At 37.5% G+C, this 23,026-nt stretch overlaps 1 protein-coding gene across 7 annotated transcripts in view; it reads left to right on the forward strand.

Annotated features, from left to right (window-relative positions):
* Positions 1–23,026, forward strand: part of CNTNAP4 (contactin associated protein family member 4) — a 264,366-nt gene that overhangs the window by 227,963 nt on the left and 13,377 nt on the right. For 6 of the 7 annotated variants that reach the window (XM_060000066.1, XM_060000069.1, XM_060000070.1 and 3 more), the window contains 6 exons: positions 2,168–2,338; positions 3,061–3,279; positions 13,891–14,130; positions 15,595–15,819; positions 17,111–17,244; positions 18,082–18,169. In XM_060000066.1, the coding sequence (XP_059856049.1) occupies positions 2,168–2,338; positions 3,061–3,279; positions 13,891–14,130; positions 15,595–15,819; positions 17,111–17,244; positions 18,082–18,169 (1,077 nt within the window). The remainder of the gene's footprint in view (positions 1–2,167; positions 2,339–3,060; positions 3,280–13,890; positions 14,131–15,594; positions 15,820–17,110; positions 17,245–18,081; positions 18,170–23,026) is intronic. The other variant, XM_060000072.1, reaches the window with a different exon arrangement.

Here is a 23,026-nt window from a genome sequence, read left to right on the forward strand (position 1 = left end):
TGGTGTCTGCCTGCTGGGCTCTGCTCTGCTTCTGCTTTTTTGCCCATCCTTTCTCAGAGGCAGCCCAGAGCCTCCTGGGTGCTTCCTGGCACAGTCTGTAAAGAGCTGAGCTATCATTTGGAAATATTGGCCTTTCCTGTCTTTATAGTTGTTGTGAATTAGCAGCAATTTCTTAATTCAATAAAGTGATCTTACTTCATTTTTTTACCTATTGTGAGTCTGTAAAATAAGGTTTGCTAACTAGATAAATGTGGTACTATGTGTGTGTGAGTGTTTAAACCACCTAAGGTAATAAATTGTTTTCATTACTGTAGAAGCATTCATTGTAAAAATAGCAGCAATTCAAAGAATTGTTCCTGTTTCAGCCCGTTCCCTGAAGCCCTCTGTACGATGCTTTATTGGGTTAGTTGTGATATAAAAATGAAACAAGTGGGATATTGTGTTCTTATAGTAATAATATCTAATTGAGACCTTTAAGTAATTCTGAGGGTTCCTTTTAGTAATCACTCCAGATGAGCAAGATTTAATAATACTCCATAATTTAAAGTTACAGCTTTATTTTAATGTTCACACATTTCAACAGAAAGGCATTTAATTCCTTCTAAAAATAGGTCAGGTAAAAACTTTTAAGAACACTAATGTGTTATTACCCCTGGCTTGATATTTTGCTTTGCTTGCTGTCTTTCGTAGAGAGCAAAATGTCTAGGCACGGAAATAGCTGTAGAATGGAAATAAGGGCAAAGTTTGACATACTCAGAAAATACACAGTTTCATTTGGATGTAGGGGGAAAAAAGCCCTCTAAGTATATTCGCAGCTGAATAGACTCAGCTCTAAAATTGTCCACATATGAGCTGAGGATTGACTTTTGAATCAGGTCCATAGGACATACAGGAAAAAATACAATAGATGTAAGCACCGTTTGTTTGGATCCAGAATTTATAGAAAATAAATCATAATCTAAGGAACAAATAGAAGCCAAGTCAAGTTCGTGACTTTTAACTTAACGAGGTGTCTGTTCCCTGCTAACATAACAAAACGTTGTTTTGAAATTCCTGTGTTCTAACTTCAGAGGATCAATACGTCTTTCTTCCAGGAAGGTCATTTAGTAGAATTTCATTCAGTGTTGTGAGTACATATGATGGCTGTTGCTTAAAACTGAAGATGTATATTTATTTTTGATGTGTCGACAACTTGCTGGTGGCAGCGGCAACGCGTAGTTTGTTTCTCCGATAATGCTTTTCATCAACCACGTGTATCCGGTTGGATTTCACTTCCGTCACTTCGTGCCACTGCATGTGTATTTCTTTTCCATGCTTTGTTTTTATAAGACCGAGAATACTTTTTTCAAAAGAAATCTTGTAGAAACTTGTAGATGTAACCAAAAAATGAATGGGAAGGTGAAAATAAGAAGTTGTATTTGGACAGAAATTATAATTTACTTTATAGTCCACACAATTTTTGTAGATGTCTTACTTTATACTACAGTTTTTAAACATTTTCTCCTTATTTTGAGCATTTAAAAAAATGTTGAGAACCCTTTTCCTACTTCACTATTATAAGCAAAATAAAAGATAGTTTTGAATGAAAGGAGCATTTTCATGAGCATATCAGCATAGCACAGAGTAAGTAGTGTCTTGATCTTTAATTAGATGAGAATATTTTGACTGCCAATCTCAGTTTAGAAAATCACAAAACCCATTAATGAAAACAGTTAGTTGGTGGTGTAACTCTGTAAGGTATGTTAGAAGTATTAGAACAAAAAACACTTTGAGCTTCTGTAGAGTTTTTGTTATTCAAAGTAATGTAGGTGTTTAAATATTCAAGTTATAAAAAAATGTCTATTAATGTTTGGCAGATCTTATCATAATGCTTTGGTATTTAGGCTGCAGGTTATTTTCCTTATATGAAATATAACTTTCAGACTGTTACTGCAGTGATCATTCCTCTCCCATGTTGGAAGGAATCCAGAATTTCAACCCTTGTAAAATCTCCAATCATGTTTTCACGTCTTGTATACTGTATAATTAACAGACAAAAGAAAAGCAGTTTTGTGTAAATTAGCAATATTTTAAGAGTAAAACTGCAAAAAAAAAAAGAAAATGTAATTATGTCATTTATTTTATGAATTTTTTTTCCTTTCTTATTTTTCCCTTTAAAAAAAAACAGGGTTATTTTGGAATTCAGCTTCCTTCAATACTGAGGCTTCATACCTTCATTTTCCTACTTTCCACGGAGAACTTAGTGCAGACGTGTCTTTCTTTTTTAAGACAACAGCTTCATCTGGGGTATTTTTAGAGAACCTGGGGATTACTGATTTTATACGGATAGAGCTACGCTGTAAGTCTTCTTTTCCTTAGAAGTCTATGGGATTCTATTTAGGAGTAAATTCTTTAACTAATTTTTAAAGTACTATGTTTCTACTTTATCAGCTGAATCTTTTCATTGTGTCCTTTTGAAAAAAACTATGATATTAAGATAGCGTTTTTGCAAGAAAATTACTTGATATTTAACATATATAATAATTTGGGGAAATTACTAGTCTTCTCTAGAACCAACTTAAGTCTTTTAAATTCAAAAAATTTAAAAATTTTAAAAATCCAAATTCTCAGTTAATTTCAAAATTACTTAATTAAATCAACCAGCTGTATTGTTTTGATATCCTCTTAGACTGCTATTAGTATTTTGATATCAAATGCATATTGCATGCTTTTGAAATTAAATAAACTTTGAATCACTGTCAAAATTATTTTTATATAAAATGCCAGATGCTGTTTAATTTTCTTGCCCTGGCTAAATAGCTTTCATTTTTATCACCGTGAAAAACTAACTCTGGTGATGAATTTCTTAGAATCCATTTTTCCCCCAAAATACAAATGTATTTTACTGTCTCATTCCACATCTATTCTGTGCTGACATCAACGGTTCCTTCCATAGGGTTCAAACCATTGTCTTCATGTTTAGTGACCGTTGATGCTATGGTGCTATTCCTGAGTCTAGTGAAGACTCAGCTCTCCACCACGGGGACTAACGTGAACAATCTTCATGTCTGACATTTCCAGCTCCTGCAGTCGTGACATTTTCATTCGATGTGGGGAATGGGCCTTTTGAAATCTCGGTGCAGTCACCCACTCACTTCAGCGACAACCAGTGGCACCACGTTAGGGTTGAGAGGAACACGAGAGAGGCATCTGTTCAAGTGGATCAGCTCTCACCGAGGACGCAGCCCGCTCCGGCTGATGGGCATGTCCTCCTGCAGCTCAACAGTCAGCTCTTTGTGGGTAAGTCCTGCTTTTAGGGAGTTTGTCTTTCATTGCATGATGTAAGTGCAGAGATGGGCCAAAATAAAATATAACACCAACTATAAGATCATGATAACACCACCACCAAATCACCGTTTATTGAGAACCTATGTTCCAGGCTGCGCCAGGTGTTCTATTACTTCCTCGTAACCGACCTGTGAAATGGGTATTATCTCTGTTTTACAGACAAGGTAACTGAGTTTCAGGGAGCTGAAATGACCTGTCTTCAGGAATCCACCTAATAAATGAAATTCAAATTTGTGTTTGACTGATGCCTAAACCTGCATTCTTTTATTCCATTCCCATTTTATTGAGATATAATTGACCTACAGCACTGAATAGATTTAACGTAAACATTCTTATTATTACAGATTATGTGGCTTGTTTCAGTTTTTCTTTAATATTAATAGCTTTAATATAATATTGGAAATGTTTACCTCTTTTCCCCAGGAAGTGGAAGAACCCTCCTTATAAATCCAGCTGATGCCAACCGGTGACCCCTGTGTAAAACAGGCCAATAATGGGGCAAAAAAAAAAGCACGAGCAAAGGGTGTAGGATCCATGATTTGACCAGTTTCACCAGTTCTTCTGGTGTCCCTTATTTTCCCTGTTTTTCTCATGTCTTGTGACCACCTACTTCATATTTATATCCAAACATTGTTCCTTTATTTTCTAAATACATTCACTTGGTATTTTAGAGACTTGATAGCAGAATCCTTCTGGGTGTGTTTGTTTTATTTTACATCTCTGCTAATTACTTAACAGAACTTATTGACCATGAAGTTCAAGGAATTATGCCTTAATCACTTTTCGTACATTTTAGTGTAAGTGAGGACACAGCAATGCTGTCAAGCAGGATAAATTGTAAATTATCAGAAGTTATATTTCAAGCACTTGTAAGAGTTATGTTTTAGGACAAAATTCTCATCAGATCCCCATTACATCTTCTCTTGCTTAACAGCCTTGTTTTATTCTCTTTCACTGCAAAGGATGAAGCTTATTTAAGGGTATGGAAATCACAAAGAAATCATGAAAAGAAATACATAACTTTTCTTTCAATAACATGCTAGGAGCTCAGTCAGGAAATTGACATAGATATTTCTTGAGTTACGAAAAATAAGAGATGGCCACAAGAAAAGGTATGGCAATTTCAAATCTGTCAGGATCTAGGAAATAGCCTTACTATTCTTAGAAATTGAGAAGGCTGAAACAGTCCTCGAATTTTTCAGTGAAATCTGCTGCAGTTTGCCTGTGCATGACCTTTCATTCTTCGTATGAATTTTAACTTCATAGAAATGGAGTCACTATATATTGTGTCTGATGGGAATCCTAGCCTTAATTTGGTTTCAGGTAGTTGTAATGAATAGAAGTACTATTATGACACACAACTGTGTGTTCGAACAGACTTGAGTCTTTTGCCATCAGTCATGTGTTATAATTTTAATAAGATCTAAGAGACTTCATCTTTATGAGGCAGTTGGTTAGGCTTTTGACATTCCTACATGTGTTAAATTCAAGGATGATTGTGTTACTTGAAAGTTTTAAAAACTGAAATCTTTCTTATGTTTAAGTCAAAGTTGCTGAAAATTAAAAAGGAAAGGCAGAAAGAAAGATCTCTGAAAAAAAAGTTACATCTATTAATAAAAATCTCTTTATACAGTTCCCTCCTTCCTACTCATAGGTAACTGAGCAAATTGAAGTGGTTAATGTGATAATATTAAAGATGGACTCATGTTAAAAAAAAAAAAAGGCTTGCAGTCTTAGGTAGAGGCACATTGTTGGCTGTCAAGAGGCCACATAAGGGTCTGTTTTCATCTTCACCTCTACTGCAAGAGTGAACCACTCTTAGGAAAGGGCCCCAAACAAGCTAATAGAATAATACGTACAAGACAAAATAGTAATTTGTCAATTTACAACATTACTATCAAACAAATCGGCATTTTTTTTTATTTCTAGATGAAAATACCTTTCCCCTGTGGGAAGATTCAATAGAATTTAAATTATAGTTAAAAGGTTATACTGAATTAGCATAAAGTGGGTGAAAAGTAGTAAAAAACTAGTAATAATTACAGCTAGTTTAATGTAGCACTACCGAGACCAAAAGTAGTTCTCTGCCTTCGTAAGAGTATGTCTCAGTGGAAGAGACAAGAGGCAGCCAATAAAAGAGTAAAAACTAAGACAGAATAAAAAAACAATATGTATATAAATATATATAAAACAATTTACATATACACACACAGGCATGCATACACACATATGTCTGTATGTGTGTGTGTATGTATATAAAGTTTCAGGTAATGATAAATACAATAAAGTAAAAAGTAAAGTAAGGCATCAGGCAACAATTTGGTTTGGGGGGCTTCTATGTCAAGTAGGGTGTTCATGGAAGTCCTCTCTGAGGACCTTACATTGGAACAGAGGCCAGATGAAGCAGAAGAGGGAACCCTGGGAATATCCGAAGGAAGAGAATTCCAGGCGGTGGGAATGAACTTCTCAGGAGTTAAGGAGTAAGTCGTGGTGGCTGAGGAGAGAATTGGTGTGAGAGGAGGATGGTGCAAAGGCCATGGTGAGGAATTTGGATTTTGTTCTAAAGCATCAGACGAGTGGCATGGTCTAATTTACGTTTTCCATGTTCTCTCTTACTGCTGTGAGGAAAATGGATGGAAGGAAAGGGTAGAAGCAGGCCACGGCATTAGTCCCCATGAGAGATCGTGGTGGCACGGGCTAAAGGGGAAATGGTGATAAAGAGAGTTGGGACATATTTTACATGGAGATGCACACCACTTGCTAGTGAGTCGGTTATCGCTGTTAGTGTTTCACTCTTTTTACTCCTCCTAATAACCTTTGGCAAGGTCTTTGCGTTACTCACATCATTTCTCAGTCTTTAATTTCACCTGAAGTTAACTTTTCTTGTTTTCTTCCTTAATCCTAACTTGTAGCATGATTAAAGCTGTCCCCTGGTCCCACATATACAATACAGACCACACTTGTGCCAGGCTGGAAAAGACCCCTGGTTTTTCTTCATAGTCCAGAGAAAATATCCCACTTCCTTCAATGAGGTTCCACTCGCCCCATAATCACACTCTCACGAGGAAATCTGGCTGCTTTGTTCATATGTTCTGTGCCAGTGCGTCACATGTAGAAGGACATTGTCTTAGAAACTGTTTGCCCGTGTGTTAATACCTTCAAAGTGCTGGAGTTAAGTCTGCTCTCAGAGCCAGTGATCCTTGGCTCTGCTTTAATCCAATATAATTGATTTTCTGGTTAAAATTTTAAAGGACAATTTCATTTCCCTTACTTACAGGTTCAAGAGCTTAATTTGTAGTTCGCCCATCCATATTAAAAAATAATTATGACTAATCAGTATTTTCAACCATGCATAACGACTCTCATTTGTATTTAGGTATCAGGACAAATGAATGAGATAGATATCATTGCGAAGAGTAAGTCTACAGTTTTCAGCGTCACTTTCTTTTCCCTAATAAAAATGTTTAAATTCAGACCCATGATGATGATGATGATGTTTTAAATTATGTGGAAACACAGTTTTCATAGCTACAGGGCAAAACTGAAAGACCAAGTTAGTATCAGTCTGTCAAAGTTAGATTATGTTATTACCCCAGCATTTAGCAGCTTTTACCAAAAATTCACCTTCCTGTTTGTAAACAAATATTGCACAAAACATTAAACCTGTTGTGGAATATTTCAAATACTAAATGAAGTTATCTTATAGTACTACAAATATGAAACAGTAGAAATTTCGATAATGTAGAAATTTGTTTGTTTGAGATACTATCTTTAACACTTTTACCTACAAGTAGAACGTTGCAGATATTTGAATATATGTTAATTTTGAATTAAATTATTTTCTCCAGCTCCCTGTGCTCCCATAGGCAGACCTATGTTGATGATATTTGTCGATGTTACTTTTTTTTGAGAGTTTTGGGCAGTCTCTCAGAAGTGACTGCTGCGATAGGATAACATGAAAGAACCCAATGTGCTTTTCACCATTGCTTGCTTCACTCTCTCCCCTAAAGACCAATCATAAAGTGTGTTCACATCTCAGAGTGAAACCCTGAGGCAAGACTAATGCTTTAACTTCTGAACAAAATGAGTAAAAATAAATAGAAAGCATGACTAAAAACGTGATTCAGCTGGGCAACAATTATATGGCAGCTGAAATAGGAATAAGGAAATGATAGGTAGTTTTGGAGATTCAGCTGGTGTTAGCCTACACCACAGAACTATAACAGAAGGACTTTAACAACCCCTGCAGTTCCCAATATTGGCACAACTATCTTCAACTAATCTAAACTGTAGGATGGCCTGCGAAGTGAAGGAGTAATAAAATAATGAACAGAAATCCTTGTATGAAAAAGTTAGCATTAATGTAGTGTGATAGTCAGATGAGGAACAGTAGCAACAATGCAATGAACATCTTCCCTTCCCCCAAATAATCTCAACCATTACATTGCTTTTCAGTGTAAAAATGATGATTCCCCTCCTATTTGTAGCCCATCTTTCTCTATTCTTGTTCTAAATTATGGCACTGGGTCTTCACCAACCTTTTCACGTTCTCTCACTTTGTCCTTTTTTGTATGTGTGTGATTTATGACATATCTTAGTTAAATAGTCCTTTTCAGAGGTGCTATTCCCTACCTTAAAAAAGAAGTTTAGCAACATGATGCTGATTGGTGTGATTAACATATGCCCTTGACCTTGTAAACACTGAGGATTCAATGTTGAGAGTCACTGCTGTGATTTTACACCCACAGACATGCTCCAACCACGGAAATGAGGCAGAGAAAAGAATCAGTCATTTTTTTATGAATTGTGACAGTGGTCGTTTTCTGTTTTGGCTTGTAAACTCAGCATTTTTCTTAGAAGCGTCTTAAATTAGCCTTGAATTGATTTTCATTCAACCAGCTCTAAAATTTTTGTTTGCAGCCTAAATTTTTCACTGACAGGTTATTAAACGGGGCAAACTTCATTTCGATACTTTGGGACCAGGGCCCGAAGGAGAAGTAAGGACTCCTGCCGTAGACTCACAAGTCATTTGCATTGCATTCGAACTGCATCAGATCTACAAATATTTATTAAGTGTCAAGAGCAAACAATCTCTAAATGCCATACTCAAAGGTTAATGCTGAACTCTAAGCATATTGAAGCTCTGAAAGCTGGTTTTCAACCTACTTACGCACTCATATGGCCTGGGGAGCTTTTGGGACACTGGCAGTGCCAGTACAAAGATATTTATTTACTGTTGATGGGCATTTGTATACTTTCAAAGTTGCATGTTACAAACACATCGTTGTGCTGGTCTTTTGGTGAACATATGCTTGTATATCTGTGGGGTGTGTACGTGGGATGGAGTTATTGGGTCACAGGAATGAGCGTATGCCAAGCATCAGGAGACTCTACCAAGTCTCTGTTGGCCATTTGGGCAGCGTCCTTTATGCAGTGGCTCTTCAGATCTCTTGCCCATTTTTACAGGGTTGTCCTCTTTTAAAAACAAATTGTAGAATTCTTTATATATTTTGGATGAGTCCTTTTCAGGTAAATTCACTACAGATATCTTCCTTTTTCTCTGTGGACTGCATTTTCACATTTGTTAATGGTGTCTTTTGATGAGCAGAAGTTCTCAATTATAATATATTCTAGATTTTTTTCTTTTTGCTTTCGGTTTGTTTTTGATAGGCTAAAATATAGTTACAGGAAGAGCATGCCAAACAACTTTATGTTTGAATAATTTTTATTACAGACTAATTTTCTTTTGTAGTCGTAAATATGTTCCCTCATTACCAAAGTGCAGTGCAACAAAAGTCACATTTCTCTTTAATGTAATCATATCATTTATTTCCATTATTTTCTTCTCCCCTCCTTGATATGTCTTTTTCACGATTAGCCAAAGAAGCTCCCAGTGTACTTTTCTGTGTCTAGCGAGCAAATCTGAGTGACTGTTGACTAAAATCAGAATTCAGATGGGATCTCTTGAAATCAGAGAATGTGACTAATACCACCAACATTCATTTCTTTGAAATAGACCTTAGTATGGTCAAACCAGACGGTGCTGTGGCCTCAAGTCTGAGTAGACCCATTTTTCCCTGCTGCCACTACCACTGGGACGTGTGCTCACCACTGACTCTGGTTCAGGGAAAAGTGACTGAATTTTCTGCCTGTGACACGGTTGCTTACACCACCTGCCTCTTTCAACCATGATCGTTCTTTAAACGTGAGGGAAAACAGTCCTCCTCTTCCCAGCCCGCCCAGGGCTTTGCTCAGTGAGGAACATTCCATGGCAAAATTATAGCTGGGCTTCCAGGCTCACAGCTTTCTACACTAACTGATACCATCCTTGCTGCAGGGCTGCATCTTCCCCAGACCTAGGGGATGGCTGGGAAGGACAGGACTGAAGGTCCAACGCGTGATGTACAGAGGACCGCTTTTCCCGTCAGTCCCCTGACTTGGTCGTGGCCCAGCCCTCATGCCCAGTCACTTCCCTGCCCCCAGGTGACCCATGATCAGGGCCTTCCCTGCCTTTCTCTGCACAGCACCCTGGTCAGAGAGAACCCCTGTACTCTGACAAGCTTCTGTAACTTTGGATTTTGAAGAGAAGTGTGGGGATCTTGATTTCTTTTTTCCTCTAAGGCCCCTGGGCAAATTACACAGTTGTTCCCAGTTAATCCTCAGTAATATTCAAGCAGAGCACATAAATAATTTGCCATTAAAAAATGAAAGGTCTTCCTGCCACAAAAGTAGTGGAAAATTGGCATAGGAAGGAGCCAGCTTGTACTCTGTGACAGTAGCATCTGTCACTTAGTCTAACTTCCTGAGAGTGTGGAATGTGATAAAGGGATTGGGCTCAGTCTCTACGCAGCACCTTGCGCACTTATTTAGGTGCAGTATCCCAATACTGTTATGTAAGGGAACAGATTCAGTTATATTCATCCACGTAGAAACGTTGGGTATTTGTTTCACAGAATACTCAGTGTTTGTGAAGTTACGGAATCCATTATATCTGATATAGTATGGCAGGTAAATTGATAGAAAATTAATTGGAAGACAGTTCCAAACACAATAACTCAGCAGAAACATCCAGAATCAATTAATCAAACTGCAACTCATTTTAATTGGACATACTCTAACCCAGAAAAGTCATTGGAATCTTTAATTAAGCTTTCAGGCCCAATCGTATTTACATTAGTCATGTTTTCCTGAACAGTTACATCTTAAAATAAAAGGTTATTAACTTGAAACCTAATGGTAAAGTAAAAATCCTCAATACATGTGTGCTGCAAATGTTTATATCTAATTAGACATTACATTTTTTTGGTAATTTAAAAAAGTAGTTTAGAACTGTTTGATTAGACAACCATTAACTCTTTAAAAGTGTGGAATTAAGAAGTCCTGTTTACAAAACTGTTGATTTCCGGCTCGCTGTTACGGATGCTCCTTAGGCATGTATTTCCCATGTCTACGTGTGTATTTTCACCTGTTAATATCCCCATCCTCTGACCTTCCTCTCCACGGGGTATCTGTTTCTGACACTGACACCATGTTGTGCTCACGTCTCTCTGTCTAAATCCATTACTAGACTGTGAGATCTCTGAGACCACGATCAGTTGCATATAACTCTGTACCTCCAATGTCAGACAGTGTCCAGCAAAGAGCTGCTAAATAAAGCTTGCAGAACTGAAATGCCAGTCAAACCAAAAGTGATCTGAGAAGAAAATGGAAGTTTTCTTCTTTGACCATATTCTTATATGGAGAGGAAAGGAGCGGCCTTGTAGTGAAAGGCCAACTGTAGGTTTTAGTCTTAACTCTGCCTCTGACTAAATGTGTTTATTCTAAAATTTCTCAGCTATGCCCATGGGCTAGTCCCTGGACTTTTCTATGCCTCTAGTTTCTCATCACCTGAAACAAAACAGCAGAAAACAAACAAGAATGAATGAATTGGAACCAATGAAAATGGATTATTCAGTTGTTGGACTCTGGGTTATTTAGTTATTATTATGTCACTGGTAGAATGAGACAAACCCCTAAATCAGAGAGACTGTAGATGTTTCAGAGTGACAAATGCATAACAGGCCATGATTTAATGTTACTGTGTACTATAAACTCTACACTGTGATTTAAAATACTGTAACACGAAGTCCATGAAATACACCAGGAATACACCTCTAATCCAGATTTCGCTGTGTCTGGCCCTCCTCCAAAGAGTGCCTGGGCCAAAGCTAAAACCAAGGCTGCAGGCTGCCTTCCTTTCCCAGGAAAGAAAACTCCAGCAAGGATGCCGAAAGAATCTCTGTCACAGACTTGACTGAGCCCTAGACTTTCTTTGAGTTGAGTTAGCAGCAGCTTTGATGTGGAAGGAAGAGAAAAGATGTCCTCAAGGTAAGGGGAGAAGAGAGACTTCAAGGATGGCAGGAGATTGAGTAAATGTAGGACGGATGAAACAATTGTGTCAGCAATTCTGAAACTCTGGGATAAAAGCAAGTCCTTCTCTTCCTTGCCCACATAAACTGGAATTGTAAGATGTCTGGCTCCGTACCATACTTCATCTGGATTTATAAATAGAAAATATGACCCACACCCTTAAGACTTTCATATTCTTCATTGAAAAGACACAAATTATGTCAACTGAAGCCATTTGAATACAGATATTTAAATATAGTCATTTGAAATATAAGACTAAATAGCATTAGTACCATGAGTTCAGAATTCTCAGAAATTCTTTTATTGCCCTTTCCTGGTGTTTCATTATCCAAAAACATAGAATTAATTGATTCAGAAATATTTATTGAGTTTTATTGACAATCTCAGTCCCAGGGACCCAAACATCCCTGTGAGGAAAGGCTGTACCTCTCTTCAACTCTTGAAGCACCAAGCTCCCATCTGCTACTCCTAAGGTACAGCTGGTTTAGTGAATGAGTGTGTTAATTATTTACTAACAGTAAATTCATTGAGAAGTAATAATTATTATCAATATTAATTGATAATTAGTTATAATTATACATAATTATAATTATAGATAATTATAATAGTTGCACAGCTATTATGTGTCAGGCACTGTTCTTTGTTCTGGGGATATAGTGTGAATGAAATAGCCCTTATTGAATGTGTATTCTGATGGAGATACACTGATAAGATACAAGGAACACTGTACAAAAGTAAAGCTTGCTAGATGATGACAAAGACGTACTTATTTAGGGTCTTTCTGGCCAAATTTCGGTTCTGAAATACCAAAAAATAAACAAAAAACAAAAATCAAAAAACCTGTTGAATCTCTGAGAATAGGAGACCTTAGGTAAATGAGGCTAGATTAGGAACTAGCTAAATGAAGTTGGGGGTGGGCGTGTAGGGAGAGTTAACACATTCTGGAAGAGAGAACAGGTACAGAGCAGGTGTAGGATCCTGGAGGTGAGGCAGCATCGTCTGTTCAAAGATGAAGCTCCTTTTGAGAGGCCCCAAGACCACCTAACTGTCTCTGGGTAAGCCACCCAGATTATTTAGATGAGGACACTATCTTCCTCCTTCAAATTCTGAGCATTAATGTATGGTATTCCTGGGCACCAGTGTATGTGCAAGTGCACCCAGAGCTTACATTCCCAGTGAGATAGTGCTTTAAGTGACTGTCTGCATCAGGTTCACCTGTGTGCTTGTTGACCGTTTAGATTCACAGCCATTTTTTCTGGTCCACACAATCAGTATTTCTTGGGACAAGCCCCTGACCCTGTATTTTAAGAAGCCTTTCCATGTAGTACTCATATTCCTTAACGTTTGAGAACCTCTGCCTTAGAATAGCAGGGTCTGATTCTACCCAAACACTGTAAACCTCTTCAAGGGTGACTTGGTAAATACATGTTGTTATATATTATTCAATAAATGTTACACCACTGTGTGTCCTCATTAATCCCCTTTCCTGATTTCGTTGAGAATCTCTAACAATGAACATTGGTCCAACACTTAGAAAAAATTCACTGGGAAATATGCCTGACAGAAGCAAATGCTCTGGTGCTCAAACTGATGCTGTGTGTTTTTGATGAAAAGATAACAACCAAAAGGTCACATCAACGCACAGTCAAGTTAGAAAAGCTCAAGGATTCCTTCATAGTTCTCACTAAATTAAAACTGTCCCGGCATCAGGATCAGGTTTCAATGTGAAGGACGAACCACACTTACCCACAAATATATGCCTATTTAAAATTGCAAGAAAAAGGTTAGTTTCTACATAAGAATATCAATGCATATCACTGTTATTTGGAATGAAAGAGCCTTTAAGTTCTTTAAAATAAAGAGACTGATTAAAAAAAGTCTCCCATTTAAAGTTTAATAGAACTCTTTTAGAAAATCTATAACAAATTCAACCTTTGGGAAAAAAACGTGAATCAATGTTTTATGTTTTTGAATTCTTCTACTATTTTGTCACAAATCGTGCTTCTAAAAGTGTATTGGCTCTTCAGACTCCAGTGGTTCTCTGTTAAGGCCATGATTTTGGCCGCCCTCCGTGAGGCCTCAGTTTTGTGTGGTCTTAAAATCCTGAACAAAACACCTAGGAACCTGTTTGCATTTGCAGTATTTCCCTTTTAGGTGGAACGGCCACCCGACAGAGGGGCTTTCTGGGATGCATTCGGTCTCTGCAGTTGAACGGAATGGCCCTGGACCTGGAAGAAAGAGCCAAGGTGACTCCGGGAGTGGAGCCGGGCTGCAGAGGGCACTGCAGCAGCTACGGGAAGTTGTGCCACAACGGCGGGAAGTGCAGGGAAAAGCCCAGCGGCTTCTCCTGTGACTGCACCTCCTCTGCATACACAGGGCCGTTCTGCTCAGAAGGTGAGTGTGACGTGGGTGCCCCAGCAGCAAGACAATCCAACGTGAATAAAACCTCCCACAGTTCTTTTTCTCTGTAGCTATTTGAAACACAAGTATTTCCATTTCTGAATTTTTTTTGGCAAATGGCCTATCTTATGCCAATGACATTTCATTACTTAAATATTTGCCGCGGTTCTTTGAACACCGTGTTTATCGATGGTAAACCCTGTAATAGTCGCCTCTAGGTGTTGTAGAGTGTTGGCTGCGCAGTCTGATCCTTTCTATCTACAGCTAATGCTCTTAAGTAATATGGGTGTCAACAACCAGTCCCATGGGCAGTTCTCATTTTTCAAATCATTAAAAGCATTATTGTTATTTTTGAAGATGGTCAGCAATGCAAAGACATTTAGGAAGCTTTGTTGTTTTACCAAACAAATATTATTTCCAGGAATATAAATAACGTTTCCATTCAGTATTGATGTGTAACAAAATAGAGATACTGGGTCGTTTTGCTCTGTGAAATGCCGACTGTCTGTTGGTGAAGTGAAACAGTGGACTGTTTTTCAGCTGGTCTTGTTCACTGCTCCGTGTCATGGAAGAAGGAACGAACTGAGTGGAGTACTCAGCGTTCTGAACAGACTTCCATGAATAGACAAACGTTTGCTATAGTTCCTCATAGAAAAATGTCAACCAGTTTAATCCAGTTGCTTTATTTAAGTGTTTCTGGGCTACTGAACCTTTACCTGAAGGAGGCTAACGAAAACTGGCTGCAAATTGAATCAGTCCCTGATTTGCAATGAAAGCCTTTGAGATTTTTTAATGGAAAGTTGGCCAAAGTGCACTCTTCAGGTCATCTACTTTTTATGAGGAATAAGTTATCGTTTGAAATCAACCTGTGGTAATCAATCACTGCTGCTACCATTCTATGCTTCTCACGTTTAAAGTTAGAACTAAGACCTGTGTCTTTACATCCTCATGTCTTTATAAGAGGATGCCTTTATTTTCTGGATCTAAATGATTTCCAGTTCATCTTGCTAAGTGTAATCAGGAATATTATTCTGCATCCACATGTTATGTAGTATCTCAAACGTGTATCTATATAGAGAGTAAAAATAATAAACAGGCAAAAAACCTAAAGCCCTGAGGGAGTGGAGATGTTGCCACATTTATCCGTGAGCATCATGTGAAGCTCACGTTCAACACCTGCCCTGTATAGTAATGGAGGAAAGCAGAGTTCTGGGATCCCGAGCTAGTTACCTCTCCCACCACCTTCTTCACTTTTATACAAATCTATTTGGGGGGTGTGTGTGTGTGTGTGTGTGTGTGTGTGTGTGTATGTGCGAATTTAGGATATTAATCTTGTGTAAGTAAAATGATTTTTAAAAGTTTGGATAGTTATTTTTTAAATTTGCAAAGTGTCAGTATAACCGAGGCAACATCCTTGTTTCTTAAATTTTTTAACGTAAAATGTGCTTATCATTTCAGAGATTTCTGCCTATTTTGGATCTGGCTCATCTGTGATTTACAATTTTCAAGAAAATTACTCCCTAAGTAAAAATTCCAGCTCCCACGCGGCTTCATTTCACGGTGACATGAGGCTAAGCAGGGAAACGATCGAGTTTAGCTTCCGCACCACACGGACCCCGAGCTTGCTGCTCTACGTCAACTCCTTTTACAAAGAATACCTTTCAGTTATCATTGCCAAAAATGGTGAGTGCTGTTCAGACGAGGGAAAACCGGGTTAGAACATTAGGTCAGGAACAATGTAGATCCTTCTCATGGTCCCGCTGCTCAAACGACAAACAGGAAAAGAAGTGTGCCTGTCCTGTGTATTCAGTTTTGTGTTTTCAGTACTGTCCTATCAGCTTAATCTAAAAGGACTATTTAAAACACTTAAAATGCCTGTATCGCTTTATAATTTTGGTAATTTAACACAATCAGTGTGAATTTTTAATTTATGTGGATAAAATATTTATTATATTTTATCATTGCTAGGATCACTTTACTCTTCCATGTAACAGTATCAGTTTTGTGGTTCATTTTGAAATAAGATGCCTATTTGTACATAACAAGTAATTTCCTTTGAATCAAAGTAGAGAAGTTTTGAGAGAATGTTAACAAACTAGCATTATGTGTAAGAAAACGTCCACAAAATAATCTGTTGGTTCTGATTTTCGGCCATAAAGTAGTCACGGGAAATGCTAGTACATCGATACAGGGTAATGGTATGTGGCTTAGGACGTGTGTGCTACAGAAAACCACTTACTGTTATTGTTCTCTTCCCTTTATCTGGATTAGAGATAAAAATTTTATGAGTAAATCCTCTGGGTGAGGAAAACAAATGAACATACAAACATGTGAATATATCATTTCAACTAAATCAAATATGGCCCAAGGTCACTGAACACCAAAATAAAAATAATATTGTTCAATAAGTATATGTCTCCTCACTGTATACATTTTGAGCTTGAAGCTTATCTATATATATTAGGACATCTTCTCTGTTAAACTGGAAGATATCCTGTGAAGTAAATTTATTGACATCTTTGCAGGCAATTAAGTGAGTAGTGTTTGCTTATAATAATTCCATTCATCAGTTGCATTTCAGGAATGGTAGATGTATTTTTTTTGAAAGACGAGATGATAGAAGCAACGTTCTTGCAATATTCCACAGTAGTTCGGCACTTCATAATATACTAAATCTTATTTTTTTAAGTTAGAGGCTAGTACGGAGATTTGCAAATGCTTAATCACATATTTGACAAATTAAAATTTTGCAGGAAAGGGCCTGCTTATTTGCAGCATATTTGCTCTTGATTTTGAAAATAGTGCAATTTCACATGGAAACTGACTTCTAGGGATTATGAGGAAAGTGTACATGCAAATGAACTACTGTGAACTTTCCCCCAGAAATTAATATCAAAAAAGGACTCTTGAGTTTTTTTAAGTAGTTTTTAAAATACAATTTTAACTAAAATATAACTTTTTCCCCCTACTTTAGGAAGTTTGCAGATCAGGTACAAGCTAAACAGACATCAAGAACCCGATGTTGTTAACTTTGATTTCAAAAACATGGCTGATGGACAGCTTCACCACGTAAAGATTAACAGGGAAGAAGCAGTGGTCTTTGTGGAGGTAATAGAGAAAAGGCAACAGAAGCAATGGTTAAAATTATGCTCCCCAGCAAGAAGGACCTACAGCAGAAATTGGATAATAGATAGATCAAACAAAGACATCCTTTCAGTTGCTGCTCTTGGATAGATCATGGACCATCAGATGTGTTCAGTTGTTTTAAGCAATAAGATTCTGTCCAAAATATTATTAATATTTGATACTTAAAATTGCCAAACTTTCCTATTTGTTTTGCTTTACTCAGGAGGGAAATACTTTCTAGTTTACCATATCATGCTATTGGTAAGACCATTGCTACTCTAATGAAACCAGTTTACTTCAGATGGGTATACATGCAACCATAATTCTAGCACAGAAATTAATGATTGCAATATCAGAATAAATTTTAAAATGATGTGAATTACAGCAGAGAAAGTTGAATTATTCACTCTACCAGCTTTTGAAGAAAAGTACTAATATTTCAACCCTCTAGGTAGAGGAAAATTTCTTAGCTGAATGACTCAAGTGAAAATACCCAGCTAAGTAAAAATATCAAGATGAGAATAGCTTGTATCTTTTTGTTGGTTTTCCCCATTTTGGCTTTCTTATACAGTGGAGAAAAATAAAGTGATATAAGGGGATAGAAGGTGGGGTGCACTGGTATCTGAGGGTGCACAGAAATAGTTTAGAAAATAATATTCACCTGTATAAATGGCTAACTCTTTAAACTTTGTTTTCCTCAATCTTTGGGGCCATATTAACTATTGCCTATTTTATCATTTTCTTTTGTCTTCCTTTGCCTCCTGTCCTCTTCTCAACAACGGCATCCGTTTGGATGTTTGCACCGTAACAATTTTATAGATTGATGAGAAAGCGAGGAGACAAGTCCACCTTGCATCAGGTACAGAACTCAGTGCGGTCAGATCCCTTGTACTGGGCAGGATTCTAGGTAAGTAAAAGGAATGGCCTTTCGCCTAATCATGATGCATAAACATGGACCAGAAGAGTCATATGCCAGACACATAGACACACACAGACACACAGACACAGACACACACACACGCCACATGCAAATTCATCATGCCAAAAGAAATCTCTTGCATAATTTCATTTCTGAAGTGAATGATAATCAAGGCAGAAGCTGTACTTTCTCAGGGGTATATGTAATCGTGAGTAGGGACATTTTGCAAGATGAGCAAGCATGCTACTTTGATAGTAATGCCACTCTGGCGTGTGCCATGCGTCAGTCCAGCATAATGAAACACGGTATTGCCCTCACACTTCAAGAATATCAAATAAAAGTAGAAATAACAGACTGTGTATCAGTCAGCTGTCAAATATATAAATCATCATCTAATGATAAAACTAGGATTAGATCTAAAAGAAAATGGAGGAGGAAGCAATTGCTTTTCTGCTGCTTAGTGAATATGCTTTAGGTTGTGGCCTTGATCCTGTTTGCCTTGTTGAGATGCAGTGGCCAGCCACTCCTGCTAGAACCCAATGACTTATAACCCAGTGTCTATCTAAATGCCTTATAATTCTTATTTCTATCCACTAGTTACTTCTGATAATAGCACTGAAGTAGAAACATACTCTTGCCATTTTAACATCAAAATATGTGTGCTTTTTTTTATACTTGCCAGCAAGGACTAAATGGAAAGAGGGGCAGTACATTTTAAAAGGGATTTTCTTTTTAGTTATAAAAGTGGGGGTGGGAGACTTTCTGTAGTCTGGTTTTCCTTCCTAGTTTGATATTTGACCCTAACCTCGAATATTTTGTCCAAGATAATGAATGGAATCTTTTATTTTTTTGACCTTTTCAGTTACTTATACCTTGATATACCATTTCTTGCATTCCCTGTACATAATCTCCGAATCTTGAGAATGCTTTATCAGACCTGTGGGTGAATGATCAAAATATCGGCCCTTGAGAAGGTTAACAGTTAAGTTGGTAAATATTTATAGGCTTTCTAGTACTATGATAAGCACCAGTATTGTACGCTCTTATTCTCCAAACAAGCAGGGGAAGTATCAATTGCATTGTTCTTCCAGGATGCTATAGTGGAGACAAAAAATATGTGCAAAGTACTACTTAGATACTTGGAAGCTTAATTGGAATATCCCAAGTGAGTTTCATAGTATAAGTTACATAAATTCAACTACAGTAATTAAAAGATCAGATCATTATAACCAATCCCGATTTCAAGAGCTCCTCAGTCTAGCAAGGTCTGAGATGAGGCACTTTACATAAAAATGTAAAATGCAAGATAGAAAACTCTAACAATTATGCATAATGTTGATAAAATCATATTTTTGAAGAAATAACATCTTCAAGTTTAATGCCAGAGTTGCTGATGAAAATATTTTGTGTGAATAGAAATAAGCCAAATATATTATAAAAGAATTGGGAAACTGATCTGCATTTTATAAGGAGGATTGTATTAATCAAACAGTAGAATAATAGCATTCATTATATAAATATTTGTCTCCCTTTTTATAATGAATATCACAGATTAATGAGGAATTAAAGATGTTAATGTTTTCATTCAAGAACAGAGTGTTATTAAAATGCATACCACTCATGCTGAAAATTAAGATTCAAGTTCAAAAGTAAGAATTTGTTTGGTACGTGCCTAAGGTGTGGATCTTGGCCAAGGACTAATATTACATTCAAATCATTTGTAACTCAAAGGAGACTAAAAATTTATGATCATATGGTATGGTTTATGAATTTACAACAAAATGTTATGTACTATATTATTATATTGTAATATGGTATATTAACTTATAGCAAAATTGATGCTAAAAGGGAACTAGTAGTTTTCCAGAGAGTTACTCAATCTTGAAGTTTCTTATTATGTTAGTCAGGGTCCTCCAAGAAGCCACTGGCAAGACAAAATTAACCACGTGAGGATTTTATTAAGGGGACACTTGTGAAAGAGAACGTGTGGAGAGAGCTTGCCAAGACCGGGAGAGCCATCAGATGCCATGCAGCTCTGCCTTCAGGTGAAGGAGAGAGGGAGGGAAAGTTAGACAGAAGCATCCTAGACTTCTGTGCAGTCAACAAAGGTTAAACAGTCGTTGGGGAGCCCATGAGTCTGTCATCCATCAGAGGAGTCCCATGTTTCCAAAGGATGGGTCTGCCTTAGAGTCCCTGCTATGAGCAGCTGTTGGCTGGGAACAGCCCATGGGAAGCAAGGCACTGGCCCAAGTATGAGGATGGATTTCAGAGCCCAGCAGCTGGGGCCCTTGGTCAATTCCTCTCATCTAGTTGGAGGTCTGCAAGGCACATTCTCATGTGCTCACACTTATCAACTATGTTTCTCATTTTTGTAATTCTGTTTGGCTCCCTTGTTCATTTAGCACATACTTTGTGATCACCTGTTGTGTACACAGAGAATGCCACTCAGCAAGGCAGACACTGCATCTGCCCTCACAGAATTTATGGTTAGTGGGCATACAGATAATCATTATACAAAATGTTCCTGTGTATCTAATTGAGTATAATGTACCCTATGTTGCTTGGGATAAAATAGTTCCAAATTATCCTCCAAATTAAAATAAATTAAAATACGGTGGGACTTCCCCGGCAGTCCAGTGGTTAGGACTCAGCACTTTCACTGCCGGGCCCCGGGTTCAATCCCTGGTCAGGGAACTAAGATCCCACAAGCCGGGCAGCACAGCCAAAAAATAAAAATAAAATAAAATAAATACTTGTTTCGTTTTATAATTTCTTTTAAGGGAGCAGAAAAAAAACATTGACCAGTTTTTTGGGAGGGGTTATAATTTGCCTATTTTCAACCAAAGACTTAAGGATATGACCATCCACTGCCATTTTAGATGGAAACCCAGAAATAAAGGAAATTCTTCCCCTCTTTCACTTTTCTCCAGTACTCATTTCTTAAACTTAGGAAGAATCATGGGAATAATTTTGGATTACTGTCACTATTAATCAACATTACTAGCAGATGTTGAAAAGGAGGGTAAATTTTAGAAATAATATCAAGCTCTACTATGGTGACATGGAAACCATCTCTAACTCCCTACTACACTTAAAATATTTAAAGACTCAAGAACTTTGGCATTAGTAGTCATTAGTAGTTGGGAGCCAGGGTGAGATGATCCAGCTGTTTGCCAAGCAGCTCGATTTAGATACTCCTGTATTCAATAAAGTACATCAAATTTGCTTTTCATATTTAAAATTCACTATAAAATTTAACTCTGGGTTCTATATCTGGATACTTGTATGTGTTAGAATCATATGTTTTATGATTTATTTGAGTAGAAGCTGGATGATTATTTTCACTCATCCTGAGTAGTAGCTTTTGTATATTAGAGGTGATTGATGACCATTGAGGATCATTTCTCTCTTCTGAGGCCATAGAGCCAGGGAGTACACTCAGATTACCGCAGTGGAGGTTTAGCCCAGATATAAATAAAGTCTGTAGTCAGCTAGGAAAGGACATCTACTCAGTCTCCGATAAAGAGCTTTGAGAACAATCTCAATGTGTCAGGAACCGTTCATGTAAAACTCACTTAAGAGCGCAGACGTGAGGAAAAAACATGAGCCAGGTAACCTAAGAGCACTGCAATTTTGTAAATATATTGTGAAACGTCCCTTAAGATAATGGAGGCGTTATTTTAAAAGCACGTTTTAAAAGAGAAGTATAGTTTAGAGCAAGAAAAATAAGGAATCTACTTAAAGTCATTTTTTTGTATTCAGCAGCTTGAGTTTTGAAAATTTTAATAATTAAAATGTCATAGACCATCTTCAGTACTTAGCATGACTTCATCCTTGTGGCGGCTTTAATCGTTTCCAGACAGTCAGCTACATCATTTTGAATTGGCCATACCTAGAAACTTAAAAACAGCTTTTCTCCTCATCGTGACACCCCAGCATCGATCAGAAGTGTCATGTTCCAAAAGCACAGAGCACTCATGACGCTGAAACGTATTATCTGCTATTAACTATGGAGCAAATGATAAGGTAGACAGTGGGATTTTGTCAGAGGTGCATATAATCATGAGTACACGCTCCAGGTGGGATGGGCAAGTGTACGCCTTTGACAAGGACGTCACCTGCATCACTTTCACTTGGCCGTCAAACATCGTAAAACAGAGCTCAACTTACACTGCAAAAAATACTAAATGATAAAAGCCGAAGTCACAAATCCCAAATTATATATTTATCAGCTGCCACAATCTAGAAGCCTTCATACAATGATAAAACTCAAATAATTTCTAAACTAAAAAGGAGAAAGCAATTGTTGCTTTCTTTAATTACTGACATGCTTTAAAATGTACCTGTACCAGGAATAAGTAAAAAATAAAGCCATGATCAGGGACTTACACTATTGTGTGCATGAATTTATTAAAGACCAGGCGTTGATGGATGAGAGAGAGAGGATGGAATTGACAGGAGGTACGGATACAGGACCTTTGGGGTGGAGAGAGGGCACAGCCACAGCGAAGAGATACTGGACCGGCCAGCCTAATGATGGTCTATAGCACTAGTCAGAAGAAAGACAGTGAAATGTGAATTCTGCTTGGGTTGTCTGTTAAGTATAAAAGAGGGTTGGAGATGGTTTCCATGTCATCAGAGTAAGATATTGTTACCTATAAATTATCCTCCTTGCTTGATAGCTGCCAGTAATGCTTGTTAATGACGATTGGAGCCAAAAAGTGTTCCTACATTCCATTCTCATTTGTAGAAGTGAGTCCTGGATGACAGAGAGGGAGCAATTCCTCTCTTTCTAGTCTTCCTTCTGAAGAGGCAGGCAGTCTGATGTCGTTTCTTTGTTAAGCA

This window comes from Delphinus delphis, chromosome 20, assembly GCF_949987515.2.
Source record: "Delphinus delphis chromosome 20, mDelDel1.2, whole genome shotgun sequence".
NCBI lineage: Eukaryota > Metazoa > Chordata > Mammalia > Artiodactyla > Delphinidae > Delphinus > Delphinus delphis.